This window comes from Dicentrarchus labrax, unplaced genomic scaffold (assembly GCF_905237075.1).
Source record: "Dicentrarchus labrax unplaced genomic scaffold, dlabrax2021, whole genome shotgun sequence".
NCBI classification, from domain to species: Eukaryota; Metazoa; Chordata; class Actinopteri; family Moronidae; genus Dicentrarchus; species Dicentrarchus labrax.
The window spans coordinates 15929523-15946542 of NW_026136704.1; the positions used below are offsets into that span (position 1 = coordinate 15929523).

Consider the following 17020-nt stretch of genomic DNA (forward strand, 5'->3'; position numbering starts at 1 on the left):
GAAACACAGGCGGCTTAGTGCTTCATGGCCCCTTGGGGGAGAGTGCGGGCTGGAAAAAAAAAAGAGTAACGACTGACTGATGAAGTGAGGTGGGAAGGTGGAATAGCAAATGATAAGAGAGGGAAAGAGTTTGTCAGAGAGACGGAGAAAGATGTGCATTAAGAGAGGAAAAAGTGACATAAAGGTAGAGTTTTTAATGAGAGCAATAGAGATGAGGAATGGGGAAAAGAAAGTAAGAGGTGGTAAAAATGGGAAGATAAGAGAGACGAGGAAGGTCCTCATTTGTCTTGATGATGAGATCATTCTCTGTGACACTCCTGTCTCTGTTGATGATGTGATTTTGGGCTGAGCAGCTCACATTCATACAGGTGACACCTGCTTTTCACACAGAGAAAACATTCTCCGTTTCCCCTCTTCATCACTCCCTTGCTCTACTGTGAAACATCTACGGCTTGCTGCACAGACTGACAGACAGACACACACACACACACACACACACACACACACACACACACACACACACACACACACACACACACACACACACACACACACACACACACACACACACAAAGAGTGCACACCTGATCTTTCCCTCCTGTGGCAGTTCATGTGGCGGGTCGTCTGATAGCAGCCTTGAGTGTCCCTCCAGCATGTAGACGCAGACACACTCCTGGAATGAAACACACACATATACATGCACATTCATTTGTATCATTAATCAGATTCTAATTAATTTAATGAGTGATGAGCCTTATCCATATACTACAAAGACCTGGGCCGTATGTCAGGGCAGAGGCATTTAGCTCCACTCCTCTGAATACTAACGGGAAGCTTTTATTTCAAGTAATAAATTAAGGAAATGTCAATTATGTTCAGATGTTTGTGCAAATGTTTGCATGTGTGTGTATGTGAATACCGTGCTGGGTAGCAGCTCCTGTATGCTGTCTCGGAGGGCCACTCGCAGCGAACGTGCGTCGACAACTGCCGCCAGCCGCAGCAAAGCATCCTGAGGAGGGAGACAAACAGATGCCCTAATGTCTGTTTGGTTGTTTGTTTGTGATCTCAATGTGTGGCTCCAAAAACCTGAGGCCTTGGCAATAATTTCTTTTTTTGGTGGGTACAAGGTTTATGTTGCAACAGCTCTTCCCCAGATATTTAGCTTGGCAGGCTGCAAAGGCCTCTGAAACAATATTTAAACTGTGTCACACTCGGTAAATGCATAGCAGGCTGTGGTTGTTGGAGGCACAAGTAGGGTACTTAAAAATGAACTGAACTCAGACATCGTCAGGGATTACTGGAGTTAGTTTGCTCTTCAGGACACTCAATGCTTTTGTTTCATTTTGGCACTGTGAAAACCAAGCACTTGACAATTTATCTGCAGTGTTTGTTGGCAAGAAGCAGCTGAACATTTGTGAAATGCAATGGTGTATGGCGGCAGTACCGTAAATCTCATGTTTCACAAATTACATAACAGATATTTACTTTCTTATCATTGAGGCATTCTTTGAAGATTGGCTAGAAGCACTTAACTTAAAGGGGAGAGTGCTGGTTATTTTAATTGCTGTCTGCCTCTGATTAGTCTGATCGAATTTAATGAGAGGCAATCTATTTTTATCTCTTTTGACTTTGATAAAACATACTAAAGACAGACAGGCATGAAGGATCTAATCACAGCTGAAACAAACCAGAAGGAAGTAATTTCAAGTCTGGTGTATGCTCAAAACGAACGTGTCCATAGTGGCCATACTGGAAGGTGGGGCAAAAGCTGGCTGCAAAGAAGAGAGGGGCAAAATGCGATGAGTCATACAAGTGGAGGTGTTGCATGATGGTGTTGTAAACATGAAAAGACTGGGCCAATTGCTACATAAAGTGCTTGTCCAATTGTTGGTTTTGGAAAGAAGAAAACCCCCCACCCTCCCAGTTTCCAATGTTAGAAAGGTGTCAGGGGGCGGTGTTTCAGATGCCATGTGTGACTATTAGAGAAGCACTTTGTTTGACGCATACTAACACCTTAAAAGGGACAATATAACTGCAAGGTGAGAGCAGTTTGTTTTCAAGTGCACTTTTTGGTCCTCTCAAAACAACTTTCTACTTTAATAAAGATTAGGTCTGAAAACAGGGTAGACAAGCAGAGGAATGGGAAAAACAGGAGCGCCGATCTGTGATAACAGGAGAAGTTTTATTTTAAGGTCATGGAAGATTGAGTTCGTGCCTCGAGGTTTTTCATTCTCACCTTCCGCAAACGTTAGAAACAGACGTACAGAGCTGCAGCGTCTCACAACCACAACCAACTCTATCTGATGAGTGCTCGTAACATCCCAGGTGACAGCTATGAATTCATACCATGAGAATATTTACACTCTGTGTGCAGTCTACTTAAATCCCTACCAGTTCCAGTTATCACACTGCATTATTATTACATGTAGCCGCAGTCTTAAGAGAGAATCTTCAAAATCTGATCAAAGCATAGAAAAACGCTGGAAGAAATCGCAGAGGCTTAAGATGCTGCAGCTTTTAAAACTGTGTACAGAATATAAAGTGGAAAGAAGACGGTAATGTTTAAAGTATTGCCTTTGACTGCCAGATCATCCTCTTCCAGTTGTTCTGAGAAAGCTGTTAGTCACACAGCCGAGCCGGAAGGAAGAACATCTTTTTCCTTCCTTAAGCATACTATACCACAAAGGTACAATGAGCTGTGCCTGCTGGGGGGCTCGATGTTACACCGAGGGTGTCCATCTGTCACCCTCTCTTTTATCGTTATCCTCTTTTCACACCCTCCTTCCACCCCTTTCTCCTCTGTCTCTCACTCATGTTCAGCCTTGTTTTTGACTGAGAGCAAACATGGAAGACAAAGGAATGGGAGGCAGAGGAGCAGGGAGGAGGAGTTGTTAGTGAGGGAGTGAGAAGGGGTCAAGGAGCGAGGGAGGAGAGAAGAGGAAAAGGAAGAGATGGAGAGAGAGTGGAGAGCCTTGTCATGCCTGAGCACTCAGTGTTGGTTATTACATATGATTAGATATGATTAAATGCGATTAGCTTTGATCACTCAATCAGCCTGCCAGAGTGCTGTTGTAATGAAGTTGGAGCTGTGCCAGCCAATGTGTGTGTGTGTGTGTGTGTGTGTGTGTGTGTGTGTGTGTGTGTGTGTGTGTGTGTGGAGAGAGAGAGAGAGAGAGAGAGAGAGAGAGAGAGAGAGTGTGATGTATCTTAAGCTGCAGATCTTGAAATGCTTGTGCAAATCCTGATAAGTAATGTTCGATGGAAAGTACAGCAGACGAACAGCATACGTATCTGGCTTCCCATCCTCCCCACTCTGCTGTCAAGAACTTGTCGAGGGTTGGCGCTGAAACCTGCCATCCTTTGTGTGTGTGGCATGTAACAGTGTGTGTGTGTGTGTGTTTGTGCATTACTAGCAATAAGATGTATGCCTTGGTAAATGTCAAACTCTATCTTATGACCTTTCACAATCATTTCTTGCCATAAACCTCAAACCATCTGTTATATTAATTTACCTGGTTCTCCACCCATCACTACACACACACATTCTCACAACTACACACATGCACGCACACATACACACACACACACACACACACACACACACACACACACACACACACACACACACACACAATATGCACACACATTCGCCCACCCAATCAAGCAACAGTGATAGCGGAACCTTTTCTTCTATTTTTGCTTAATGAAAGTTCATTTTAACATGATTAATTAATTGTTTTTACCATTTTATCTTAAAATTCACAAATGTACATCCATTTTGTTGCTGTCACGTGAAAAAGCCTAATGTCAGCTTTGCGGGCACTGAAAGGGAAAGCTTTGTTTTTAATTGAACAACATACTTTTAGAGCTCATCCAGTGGGGTCACTGAACCTCCCTAGCAAAAGAATTAGATAGAGGACAATGTAATCCTTCAATTAGTTCAAAACTGAAGCATGACAGTCTCTAAAATTTGAATGAAAACTGCAACATGATTTCATTGCAATAATACAGTTTGTTTTTCTCTAATGCCATTTCAATTTCAATGAATTTGCTAGAGCTTTTATCTGAATTGAGTTGAAAATGCCCTAACAAAGTACATGTATTAATATGGGAGACATCAAATCCCCCCTGACAATGGAGATCCAGACCTCATGACTGGACAATGTGAAGAGCCATTATGATAATGGTGTATATTTATTATATTGAATTATTTCTATTTAATTTTAGAATTACTCTCATATATTCCATATTCATTCTACTCATTGCATTACTGTCATTTATAATTTGTTAACTCATCTGAAGCAGGATGTATCATCCTCCAGTCTCCACTATGCAACAATATGAATAATAACAATAAAATGTTTTTTCTTTAAATGTAATACACACTGTGAATTATGGGACTTTGTTGGCCACCTCTTTTCCTCTCGTTTACCCCCTTCATGCCATCTTTTATCCACACCTCTCTCATTTTTCCATCTGCACAAACTCTTAAATTGTACGTCAATCTCCAAGTTTCTCCTCCTGCTACTCCCCCACTCCTCCTTTCATCAGGGTGTTGTCTTTATCTGCAGCCTTTCTAATCACTCGGAGGACATTTTAAAGGGCACCGGTGATCAGCATAGCTAAACACAAATATTCTCTCTTTATCTTTTTAAGACTCCCCCTCAGACACATGGACACATATTTTCCTTAAGCTCTTTTGTTAACCATCTGACATTTTGTGCATGACACTGCTCACATAAAACTAAAAAAACTTTTCAGTGGTTTAAAGCTTAGTTAATATGTTCAGACTGATAGTCTTCGTTGAGACTGCCTCACTCCCCCACCGTGTTACTCATAAGTTCTCTTTCCCTAAATGTATGAATCACAAAAATCCAATTATCATCCCCACCACTGGCAGCGGTGAAGTATCCCACAAAGCACCTGATGAAGTCCTACATGAGTGAGAATTGTGTCCCCACATTGCTGTGTGCACAGAAAACCAAAATGTTCAACTAACTAAATGAGGAATCTTGTTCCAATGAATACGTCATACTTTTTCAGCCCCAACATGACTATCAAATTTGTTTTTAATTAAAATCAGATAACTGTCTACCACGTGACTCTACCAATGCCCATGCTACTCAAGCTACAAGAGGTGGAGGGGTTTCCATAATCTATAAGTCTATTTTCAATTTAACCTCTAACTATATAAAAATCAACTCATTTAAGGCTCTTATATTAACACCATCTCCATCAATATGAATTGCTTTATACAGAGAAACAGATCATTCTGCCTTCTTTAGACCATCTCCCCCGAGAATTTATCTCCAAACTTACCTTCAGTCCTCTTAGTATAGCCACTTCGGCACTTCTTGATACTTGATACACTCAGTTTGTTCCTGAACCTGCTCACTGCAGTGGTAACACCTTTGACTCGATTCTATCACGTGAGATAGAGGTTTCTGCTCTGTGGTGTGAGATAACTTTCGTATTAAATTTGAAGCAACACTAGCATGTCCTTGTAATGTCGGTGCTCATGTATTTACCACTTGCCACATTGGCCTGTCAACTTTACCCACAAGCAATCACTTTGGTTAGTGACTGCTTGTGATCCTGGCTCCTTTCACTGCAGCAACAGTCCAAATTGTACCACTGACTTAAACAGCCTTTTCTGTAGTCAAATGCCTCTTTCATTGTTTTGTGATTGGGTTTTTTTGTAAACCAACAGATTGTAGCACAAAGACAAATTTCCCCTCAGGGACAACTACGTTTACTCTACTAGTCTCACAAGACGGTCTACATCATGGTTTATTGAAAAACTAAAGCTCTTGAGCATTAATCAAAACTAGAGGGTTTTTTTTACTTCTAATGTTGTTGTCTAAGCTGGTATTAGCTTCTAAACCAACCACTGGCCTCCTTGACCCTGAACAAATAAAGTTTCAATTAGCTGCATATTCTTTGATTACTTCAGTCTCAATATATCTCTTAAGCCCAGTACTATAGTCTATATTTGTCCTGCCAATGAGAACACACTGTACATTTTTCTGTCCATCCTGGGAAAGGGAAACCCTCATCTGTTGCTCTTCCTGACATTGCTTACATTTTCCCTGCAAAGATGGAGTTTTGCAGATAGATAGTTGATTGTTGAGTCTCATTTCCACGTCGTCAAATGTCAGCGCTCTGGGTTGCCAAAGCATCGATCGAAGCACAAACACCACCTGTTGTGTTTTGTGGCTCGCTCCGAGCCTCTTTGTTTGTTTCCTGTTTACCATAAAGGTAAAAGTGTCGGTATTTGATGACCTGGGAATGAAACAACCAACTATCTCTCTCCAGAATGACTGACCCCACCTTATAAGGGATAGTTTTCCTTACTGAGATCGAGGTTTTAAGGGTAAAGGGTGTTGTATGCTGTACAGATTGCCAAGCCCCTTGAGGCAGATTTGTGATATTGGGATACATAAGTAAAATTTAAACTCAACATAATCCTTTATCCTCTATCTTTTTCCCAACTTTTTATTTGTACTTTTTGGAATTTTTTTCTAAGGCGTGTACTCTTTTCTATGCTCAATTTTCCCTCCAAGAGTGGACTTAGGGCTTAAACATCTCTGTGAAGGTGCAAAAAGCTGAGAACATAGCGGTCAGCCTACAGGTATAATGGTATGGAAATGAGATCGTACTGAAGCAGGACTTGGTTGTTGAACAAGAAAATGTCGACCTGCTTATAATGTAGGTAAAAAAAAAAAGTACAGGGCAAAATTTTACCCTTTCATTCAATCTTTTCCCTGAGCCACAGCAGTCATAAATCAGACGTAATAGAGAGGAAGGTAGACATTTGGAGTATAACTCCAGGAGGACAACTCACTGAAAAGCTTAATTAAGTCTACATGGACGGAGCTGTAGCAAGCAGGATAAAGCCAAATCAGCTCTGTATAATAGCAAGATAATTTCCCACTGAGCAGAACTAGGCCAGGTGATATTTGCACATTCCTTCTAAGGTGTATTTCAGTCTGCTTTGGCTGCCTGGTGAGCTTTATGGCACATAGAACAATTCAGTGAGTACTATATTGTTTGGAGCTGTTCTATGAAAGACAACTTTCAGGATACTGTCTGATTTGTACATATTTTTATAAGCTGTATTTTAAGCTGATTAAAGAAAAAAGATTTCCCACAGCTATTTGACCCAGCTCAGCTTTCATGTTTGCTGTATTTTTGGTCTCTAATGGTGAAAGCATAATTGCGCAAATAGTTATACAGTTGTTGTATTTGGTGGTGCAGGATCTGCTCTCTGAGGGGCTCTATGTTTGAATACAGCAACTGCAGCATGCGAAGGGTTCAGCAGGAAGCGGATTTGAGCCCCTGTGGAGACACCAGAGAGATGTGGAATATGCATGATGTAAGAAGCAAGAAAATCCCTCCAAATATTTTTGATAAACAAGAAGAAAGAATAGGAGGCTGTGGTGGTGCAGCAAGAAAGCAACACAAGCAGTTAACAGCTGTGTGGCAAGTGAGTGAATTAAGGAGGAGCTGACAAGTTAAATTCAGTAACGTCTCTGATTGTTTTTGTATTTAACTGAAGTGACGAGAGAAAGGACTCTATTGTAGTCTGGTTTCCTGTTATTTAATATTTATATTTTCATAAGAAACTGATAGTCGATACATAAGTTCCACTTACTAGAAAGCTTTGAGCCACATCTCATGACCTTTATCAATGGTTTGTTTTTGTTTGAATTTTATTTCTATGAAAGTGCTTTATGACAGATAAAGAAAGAAATCATTTAACAAATGAAAAAAGGAGAAGGGTTCAGAAGGACATGCAATAGAAGTTGTGTGTACAGAAATAACAACGTTTTAATCACAATATGAAGAAACAGAACGACAACATAGGAAATGTTGTCATGGAGATTGTTTGTTCCCTCTCTGTGACAGCTGATGCTTCCAAGGTAAATAATGAGCCTTGAAGCTCACTAGGCTTTACTGTTTGAGAAAGAAACATCCCTGTTTTCTGAACTGCTCCATTTGATTAGATATTATTATTTGAGACCAACTTTTATTTGACAGTATTGGTAAATGGTCTTGTCAGAAAAGGTGAATAACTGTTTACTTGGATCTGATGTAGATCAGCCGATGTGACACGCATGACTCACAGGTCCTGTTTTTATAAAACCAACACAATTTCTGTCTCTTGTGCGCCCACAATCAAAACTGTAATATTAATCAAAGTAAATCATACCACTTAATTTTCTTCTACTGATCTTCTCCCTCAAATCAATTGTCATAGCTACATTAAAATTAGTCTTTTGCTACTACCTTTGACATTTTCTTTCACTAAAGTTAGTATTACACAGGATAATATCAATAAATCACTGTAAAACACAATCAAAATATTCCTAAGTCCCCTTTTTATGGACACAAACTAGGAAACCCTTCAGAACCTGTTAACAGATTGTACAATTTTTACACTCCCTTTGAGTCATTGTCCCAGATGTCAGTTGTAAATTGCTTTAACTGTTGAGCATGGGCAGAACAGGATATGAGTTATATTTTGCAGTACTAAACAGATGAATCCCTCCTCAGCTATAAAAGTTGAGTCAGACTCAAACTGATGTAAAACATACAAGATCTATTTATTGTTAAGAAAGAAAACCTCTGGAACAAGGGCACTGTTTTTGATCATATTACTCACATTACATAGTGTTTGATTGTACTGAAGGTAACACATTCAGTGGAGAATAAGATTTTAGATCAGCCAGTTAGCTGAGTACTGATATTGTAAATTGGCCACATTAGTTAAAGACCAAGCTTAGCTAAAGACTCGACCAGGAGGATTAGTTTGAGGAGCTAATTGGAGCCTTTAGGGTAACTATTTCTTATCTGCTGCATTGTTCACAGAGCCGTCCATGAATCAAGCCAATCTGTATTTCAAGAGGTTTACAGTTCGACCTTGATCTAACAGCAAGAGGATGAAGGGTAATGGTGTCACACTTGCAGATGATTAAAGGCATCCTCCCTCATGCCTATACATTTTTATGTAAAACCAACTATCTACATGCTCTGACAAGCCCCTCTGTGCATTTCAGCAAATCCCTAGCTTGCTCACTCGTAACCTGTTGTATGTTTACCCAAGGATGTTTAAGTCAACAGGGGATGTACTGTTCACTTATTAACATTTGAGTCGAGTGAATTACTGATGGGGATTGATTTTTTCAGTTGTCTGTCAGTCACTAAAGGGAGAGAGGAGTGAAGAGGGGCAAATGTAAAGACTATATCAGTGTATGTTTGAGAGGGGAGGACACACACACACACACACACACACACACACACACACACACACACACACACACACACACACACACACACACACAGCATGGCCTGAGGGAGGCTGGTAGTGTTGCAGTGGGTCCTGGTTGTTATTCCAACAGAGCTGGGTCTCCAGTAGCATCACTAACATACTGGAGACACATGCACTGTAGAATACAGCCAAGCCATGATGACGGGCCCCTGCCATGCGTGTGCACACACACACACACACACACACACGCACATCGTCCCAGTGATATTTGCAATAATAAAAATCAAAGAGTACAAAAACCGGAGAGTGAGTTTGATGAAAATTTAATCTAAATCAATGGAGGCACAGAGAGAAATTCGGACACACACACACACACACACACACACACACACACACAGTAAAGGTCTGGATGTGTAAAACAATAAAGTGATGATGCTTTGATGAAGATGAAGCTAACCTATCATTGTGTGAAGAACAGGAGAAACAGGTGCATTACGTGTGCAGCCAGTTAATTAACCCACCTGTGTGAGCAAGCTAGTGATAGGCTGAAAAAAAGAGAGAGCAAGAGCAAGATAGACAGGATATTTCTAGAGTATTGAGTGGAAGTTATTAGACTGAGACCAGCCAACAGACCATAATTCATAAATATTTCCTCAGCATGACTCAAGGGAGGTGGATGATAGACAGAAAGTCAGAAACTAAATTCAGACCTGAAAGAACACACAGAAAGGCAGAAATTGACAGTCTAAACGGGGGAACCCAGTTCCATAATGACAGAAAGCTGCTCACTGATGAAATTCACACGTTGCTCAGAGGAGAGAGTGTTGAGATATTGTGAGAAGATTTGGAGAAAAGCCAAGAAACACAGAAACAAAAGTGAGGAGGTTTCGACTGTCACTGTCACTTTGGTCAGCGTATGTCCAATATGTGCTTTAATACATCACAGATCTACAATGAACATCAGTCATTCATATCACATTTTTTTGGTAGTATCGTTAAGGTTTCATGTCTTAATTAATGCCCATGGCCAAATTTTATATGAACTCATCTATAACGAATCCAACAAGATTAATTTAAATCACACCCTCGTGCTATAAAACTTGACAGAAATATTCTGGCAGTAATGAACGTCTGCCAATTCTCCTCTCAGTCAGTCTAAGGCTGTTTTAGCATCTCCAGAGACAACAGCTGTTCTCATCTGGTCTCATCAATATTACATTTTAATTAAAGAAGAAAAAGAGAGAAAGAATTAAAAAAGTGAGTGGTTAGAAATAAAGTACAGGAGATTTATAATCTGATTTAGGGGTGTGAAATTTACAAGAATTAATCCTCAATTATCATAATATCAACATCATGTTTTCTTATTGGTATTTTTTTGTGTTAGGTTCTGTAATTGTTCTTTTATATGTAGGTTTAAGCCTTACTGGAAATATGCTAAATATCTAATGCATGCACAAAAAGATATTTGTATAACAGGCCAGCTGGTTAACTGCAGTATTTTTACTTCTTGATACCCCTGTGTTTATATTCACTCTAGATGCTGATTTAGCTTCCAGTTTTACTTTGTTTAATCCTTTCAAATCCTATTTATATGTGTTGTTTTATTTATGTGTGCATATATCTTAACGCCTTTATGTCTGATGTAAAGCACCTTGAATTGCCTTGTTGAAAGGTGCTTCACAAATACATTTGCCTTGTCATGCCTTTGTTGAATTTGAATTCAAATTCAGAGTTTAAGGTGGTCCGTGGAGTTTTTAGCACAACAGAGGAATGTTTTTGAGAACGGGTCCCCATTTTATTAGTGTGTCCTGCTAATGTAGGATACTCATGCATGCAAGTGACGTGACACACTGATGGTTTAACGCTGACACACTTATCAACAGTTGGTGGAGGAAGTGTGCCAACAAAGCCAAGGAAGAATACTGTTACAAGCAAACATGGATGCAAAAGATGTGAACCGAAAAACAACTTATAATACTTCACAGGGTATGCTTATGAAATACAGAATTTATGTCACTAAAATTTGCTCCGAACTTAGAAGATCACAACTGTTTCTAACTCTTCATATTAGTCTGGTTAATTAACAGTTAAACATTCTTGTTGATGGGAAATGATTAACTGTGTCCAGCCAGCTTGTTTATTCCTGTTGATGAGTGTTTGTGTGAGTAAATGAATTGGTTCCTCTGCTGTGTGTTTAGACGTGTCTCATGTCTCCTTTTGTTTCAGGCTGTGACTGAGCAGCATCAGCATCCTTTGTACTGTGTGACTCGTCCTCTGTCATTGCCTCTGGTGGTGGTAGTCGTCCGTGGTGACTGAAGCGGCACTAATGTTCCTGCATCGGGTGTCATACATACAATTACACTGATGACAACAATGACGACATTGACTAAGCTGATGATGAATCTGAACGTTCACCTCAGCTTCCTCGTTGAATTTTTCAATGAATGTCATTTGTGTTAGTCTTTGTCATTAATGTTTGTGCTGTAGCTGCTCACTTGAGGAGCGATGTCAAGCTTTTAGTTCAATCTGGTAAACTGTGGAGTTGTTTTCGTACATTGTTTTTTGCCCTTTGTTGCTCAGTTTTCACTCACTTTATTTACAGGTTTATATGTACACTATATGTCTTAGCCAGGCATACCATTTATTAAGTTGGGCTATTTGGAAAAGCCATCAATTTGCATATGACTTGTATTGCATATATTTTTGAGGAAGGTTTTACAGTTTTTAAGTCTCCAACACAACTTAAATATCTGTATACAGTATAGATGGACAGAGGAGACTAAATAATAATGCTTTGGTGGATGCAGGAAGAGTCAGTGAGTTAGCTGTAGGCTACACATTGAGCATTTTTCATCCTGTTTGTATTCTGGCAACTCTGCGCCATGAAAAGTCATGCCAGATTAACGATAAGCAGTCCCTGTTTGCACTGTAACCATGGAAACTATTACGGAATTATTTCTGATACTGAGAAAAACTTCCAAGCGATGATTATAATAGAGATACTGACATCCCTGTGAAGTATGTCGAACATGTGTGTTCAGATTTTAATAATGATTTTGATAAATTATATAATAAAATATAAAATTTTACTCTAATAATATCCCAGTCTCGTCCCAGTGTTTGTTCCTGATGCAGACTGAGTAGTCATGCAGCAAAATGATAAGCACCTTGTCTAATTTAAATGCCTCTGATTGTGATCAGTTCTCACCGAGGGACTGGCCTCCTCTCAAATGTCAACAACTGCCAATCAGGGCTGTCTAAATATCATGGCCACTCAAAAACTACCTTGTGAAAATGCAACAGATGTGTCGTGTACGATAGCACCTTTGTTAGACACAATGATACCTAAGCTTTCCCTCATTCAGCTCTGCTGTAAGGAGCTATTCAAAGCTCAGGCCAGAAAAAGGGAGACTGATGGGAGCGCACAGGAGAAAAACACCAGTACTTTTTCATTCTTGCAGACTCTGGCACGGAGGCCACAATAATGGTCTCCATTCTTCATCGTCACCTTCTTTTTCATTTGTTCCCAACCTTTGGCTCATCTGTATCTGATTCACACTCTCCCTCTGTGTGGCTCTGTTCCCACTAATGTTTTGCATAGTCTCACTATTCACAATTTCCTACCCCAGCCTTTTCCTTCGGTCTTTTTGTGACCTGTCTACATTTGTCCCTTACATTGCATTGTCTCTCTCTCTCTCTTTCTTTCTGCTGCAGGTGTTTGACAGTCACACTGTCGTCACATGGCTGTTGTTCTATTTTAATCTGACTCTTCTGTTCAGGAACAGACACCCACATGCTCTCGCCATTCTCTTGGCTCCATTTCACTCTCTATTCAGTCTTTTTTATCATCCACTGGGTTGTTACCCTCCTCGAACGTCTACTTTCAGCTTCCATTTCTCTCTTTATTCTATTTTGGGTTTTTCCTCCCTTGCTCTTATGATCTCCATCCTTCTCTCCACATTAGACATATCTATCTATCTATCTATCTATCTATCTATCTATCTATCTATCTATCTATCTATCTATCTATCTATCTATCTATCTATCTATCTATCTATCTATCTATCTATCACGTTACTAAAAAGTAAATGAATTAGTTTAACAGGCTGCTTCTGCCAAAAGGATTGTTTTCAGTAACTAAGGACTAATGGCTTGTTGTGGCAGAATAAAAATGCCTGCACTTTAAGACACACTCAAACAAGGAAACAACTGTTGCTGCCTAGGAAACTGCTTGTGCAATACACAACAAAATCGCCATGGATACAGATACAGTTGCCATGTAGTTCACAATGCAGCACTTGATAATGTCACACTGCACAAGTCTCTGGTTCTTATTGCGTCTCCTCTACAAACTCCACTGGCTCCACTGGAAGTTTGGTACAGAGAAATAACTAGAAATAAAATAAAGACAAAATAAAATGAAAATTTGGAGACAGATGTTTTATGTTTAGTTAGTTTTTTTGGAGCAGTTAATTAATTTTTCAGAGGAATTTGCTTGGAAGAACTGCTGCATTTAAAACCAAATAAATAAACATTCAATTTAAGACGACAACATAATTTCAGCAAGTGCCCCAAAACAAACTAGTTTATGTTGAAGTGACAAAGCCCTCTATTTCATGTAGTAGCTAATGACAGCAGCAAAGGAGGAAGTCTGTATAGGAAGGAGGTCAGGGTGGACGTATGGGTCAAAAAAACATGATGTTCTGATCTTTTCCTGTGCCCAACCACCAGTCAACTTTATTATTTTTTAAAGCACCACGATCGTTCCCTAACCATAAAGAAGGACTTACTTGAACTCAAAAGAAAATGTGTCATACCAGGCATGGACCAACACTGTATTTGGTTGTTTGATTTGGAGGACTTGTTATGGGAAACTTTATCCTCTGTATGTTGAATTGTGTGCCTGCCAATAGACAAATGTAACATTGTGGCATGTTTGGTTGACTTTCCCTGACTGACTAACAGGCTCTTATGCCAGCAGTTTATCATTACCTAGAACCAATTGATTCACTGTCTTCATTTTCTTATTAATAAGTATCAAATTATATCGTCTTTACCCAAAACTTTACAGTAACACATCTGTTTCCTTCTAGTAGAGTGTTTCGACATTAAAATACAGTAGCATAGGCCGACCCTATTCAGCTTTGGCCAGTTCACACAGGAGGCAGGTTTATTCCCAACAAGAAGATTATTTATTGTTGACTGTTTCAAGTATTAGACCTAATTTGGTGGAAAAGTGGCACTCCTGGTCTAAACGTCTCTTCCTTATAGTTCCTGTTTGGAGCCACAATTCCAAACAGGAATGAAACCAACACCTCCGCTTACTATGTTGCCATCACATTTTAGCTTGTAACTAATCATGGAAAAATTATTTTAATTCACATTTTATTGATCTCATAGTATTTTCATTAGAAATATTTTGATAGTATCATGTGTTAAATAAAAAACTATACGAACCAGAGGCAAACTAGAGCTTTTGTACACCAGCGTAGTTGGGATACTGTTTAAAAACTGTTCTAGCAAATAATAGAAACCGATTGGACCTGCAAAGTAAAGTTTTACTCATGTTGCTGAAGTTACAAAACAAATTTGCATCACTTTTGTTTTATATTTGGTGTCTTCAGCATCTCCCGTTCTTGCTATTGTTGTCTCTGCTTCTGTGTTTTCTCCAGTTTGCACATCTACAGCAACTAGTTGCAGGAATCGGTCATGTTTGAAAATAGTTGCAGGACTGGAAAAGTGAACGTCTGAGTAGCAGACTAAATCTATGTTATATCACATCTCTCACAGGGACACACAGGGCTTCAAAGCCATTAGAGGCCACCCATGGGGCTTCGGTTGGCATCAAGTGAAAGACCTTCTTCTGAGCCACCTTTAGCTGTGAAGTGGGATGATTAGGAGTAAAACAGCTGCTTCTTAGAAATTACAGACCTGGTGAAAACTGAGTAATACATAGAAGTAAGAGTATTTCAGGTGATATAACACTCAGCAGAATTTACATAAACTACTGCTTTGTTTGTATAACGTCATTTCTTTGGCCAACGTACTTAATAGACTCGTATTAGTATGGTCACATTAACCTGCCAGCTAGATAATAACTGGAACCAGAAAAATGACTGTTCTCTGTTAAGCAGAGAAACCTGGAAACAAATCTACTGTCAACTTCTTCATGCAGGCCTGTTATTTTCAGCCTGCTTGTTTAAATGTTTAGCCATTATTTCGCTCACAGCTAGATCTCCAGTAGCTCTCCACAATGGCTGCGAGGACATTTGTGATGTAACTGCAAATGTTCCCTCCCTCTGAGTCCGTTGTTTGCTCTGTCAATTGTCAACACTGAAAACACCAAGTGTTTCTTCTTTGGGAAAGAAGCAGGAAGTCAGGGATACCTACACGCCTGCAGAAGGAGAGGAACGAGAGAGACCGTATTCCCTGTGCTCACATGTTCACACACTTGTTATTTTAATCGCGAAGCCTTTCACCCGACTGCAGCCTTCTGTTCAACACGTCACTGTTTGAGAGGCTGTGTGTGCTTGTGTATGTGAGATCCAACTTCAAAGTGTACACCTGGGGCAGCTATTGCACATGAATGCAGCAAATTAAAAATGAAAATGCATTAAATTGAATTATAAACACGGTGTGATTAGTTCACCCAAACACACACACACACAAATGGAAATATGAACAGGTGCAAGCTCACAAATACGATATTAATGATTGAATAACTTGCAAAAACATGAAATCAAACACAAACATACACACACTCAGATGCAAAGAACACACATCCCGTACAGAAAAACACACACAACTAAGGTAAGTACAAACTGTCCAAGGTGAGTGATTTGATTGATATAAATGTTTGGTTGTACTGTCTTGCACTCCTAATGAGAAGCAGAGGCTTTATGAGTGTGTGTGTGTGTGTGTGTGTGTGTGTGTGTGTGTGTGTGTGTGTGTGTGTGTGTGCACTCTGTGTTTTTGTGTATGTGTGTGTGTGTGCGTGCATTACACCATTGTTTAGGGGTAGAATAAATTTCCTGTTAAAAATTCCAGGATGGACTCCCCTCTGGGAGCTTCCCTGTTTATCTGCTCAGGAACACACACACACACACACACACACACACACACACACACACACACACACACACACACACAGACACACACACATTTACGCAGAGCAATACAATGCCTCAATCTCCTGATGTTACCTCGAAGTCTCCTTGACATTTTGCTCACCTCTCCTTTTCCTTTCTTCCTTCCTCACCCCCTCCCTCCATGCCTCCCCTCTCCATCTTTTCTTCTACTGGGTCATATCATGTCCATTTACTCCCTCCTCTCCTTTCCCATGACCTCTTTTCCTCTTATGCGTCTTTCTCCTTTAAAAAATCTTGGGTCACCTTGAACACAGCTTCAGGCTGAGGGAGGGAACTTCAAGTCTTTTGTGATCCTCAAGTGTGTGTGTTTAAATATTAATAGATTAATTTCATTCTGCTCTAGTTTTCAAACAGGTTTAGTCCCCCAAATCTTTAAAAACCAACATACACATACCTATGTTGTGCTATCTGATAAAAACTGTAGTAAGCAGCAGTGACATTTAGGTGAAATTTAACCATGCTGATTTTGGATTACTCAGCTAGGTGTAAAAACATGACGGTGTGTTTGAGTTGTTGACAGGAAGTATTTGTGAGGATGGCTCGGGGGGTCTTTCCTGTTCTATGAACCATAAATATTTGCTACACTGCTATAAACCTGTGT

General features: G+C 39.8%; 2 protein-coding genes across 4 annotated transcripts in view; one reads left to right on the forward strand and one right to left on the reverse strand.

The window, feature by feature from the left end:
* mmp28 (matrix metallopeptidase 28) overlaps positions 1–17020 on the forward strand; it is a 165811-nt gene that overhangs the window by 73657 nt on the left and 75134 nt on the right. The gene's annotated exons all lie outside the window — the stretch shown is intronic.
* Positions 1–17020, reverse strand: part of LOC127362577 (cGMP-dependent 3',5'-cyclic phosphodiesterase) — a 139915-nt gene that overhangs the window by 26258 nt on the left and 96637 nt on the right. For 2 of the 3 annotated variants that reach the window (XM_051398418.1, XM_051398419.1), the window contains exons 3-4: positions 920–1009; positions 585–673 (exon numbers count right to left, since the gene is read on the reverse strand). In XM_051398418.1, the coding sequence (XP_051254378.1) occupies positions 585–673; positions 920–1009 (179 nt within the window). Of the gene's footprint in view, positions 1–584; positions 674–919; positions 1010–1688; positions 2585–17020 lie in introns of those variants that run through there. The other variant, XM_051398420.1, reaches the window with a different exon arrangement.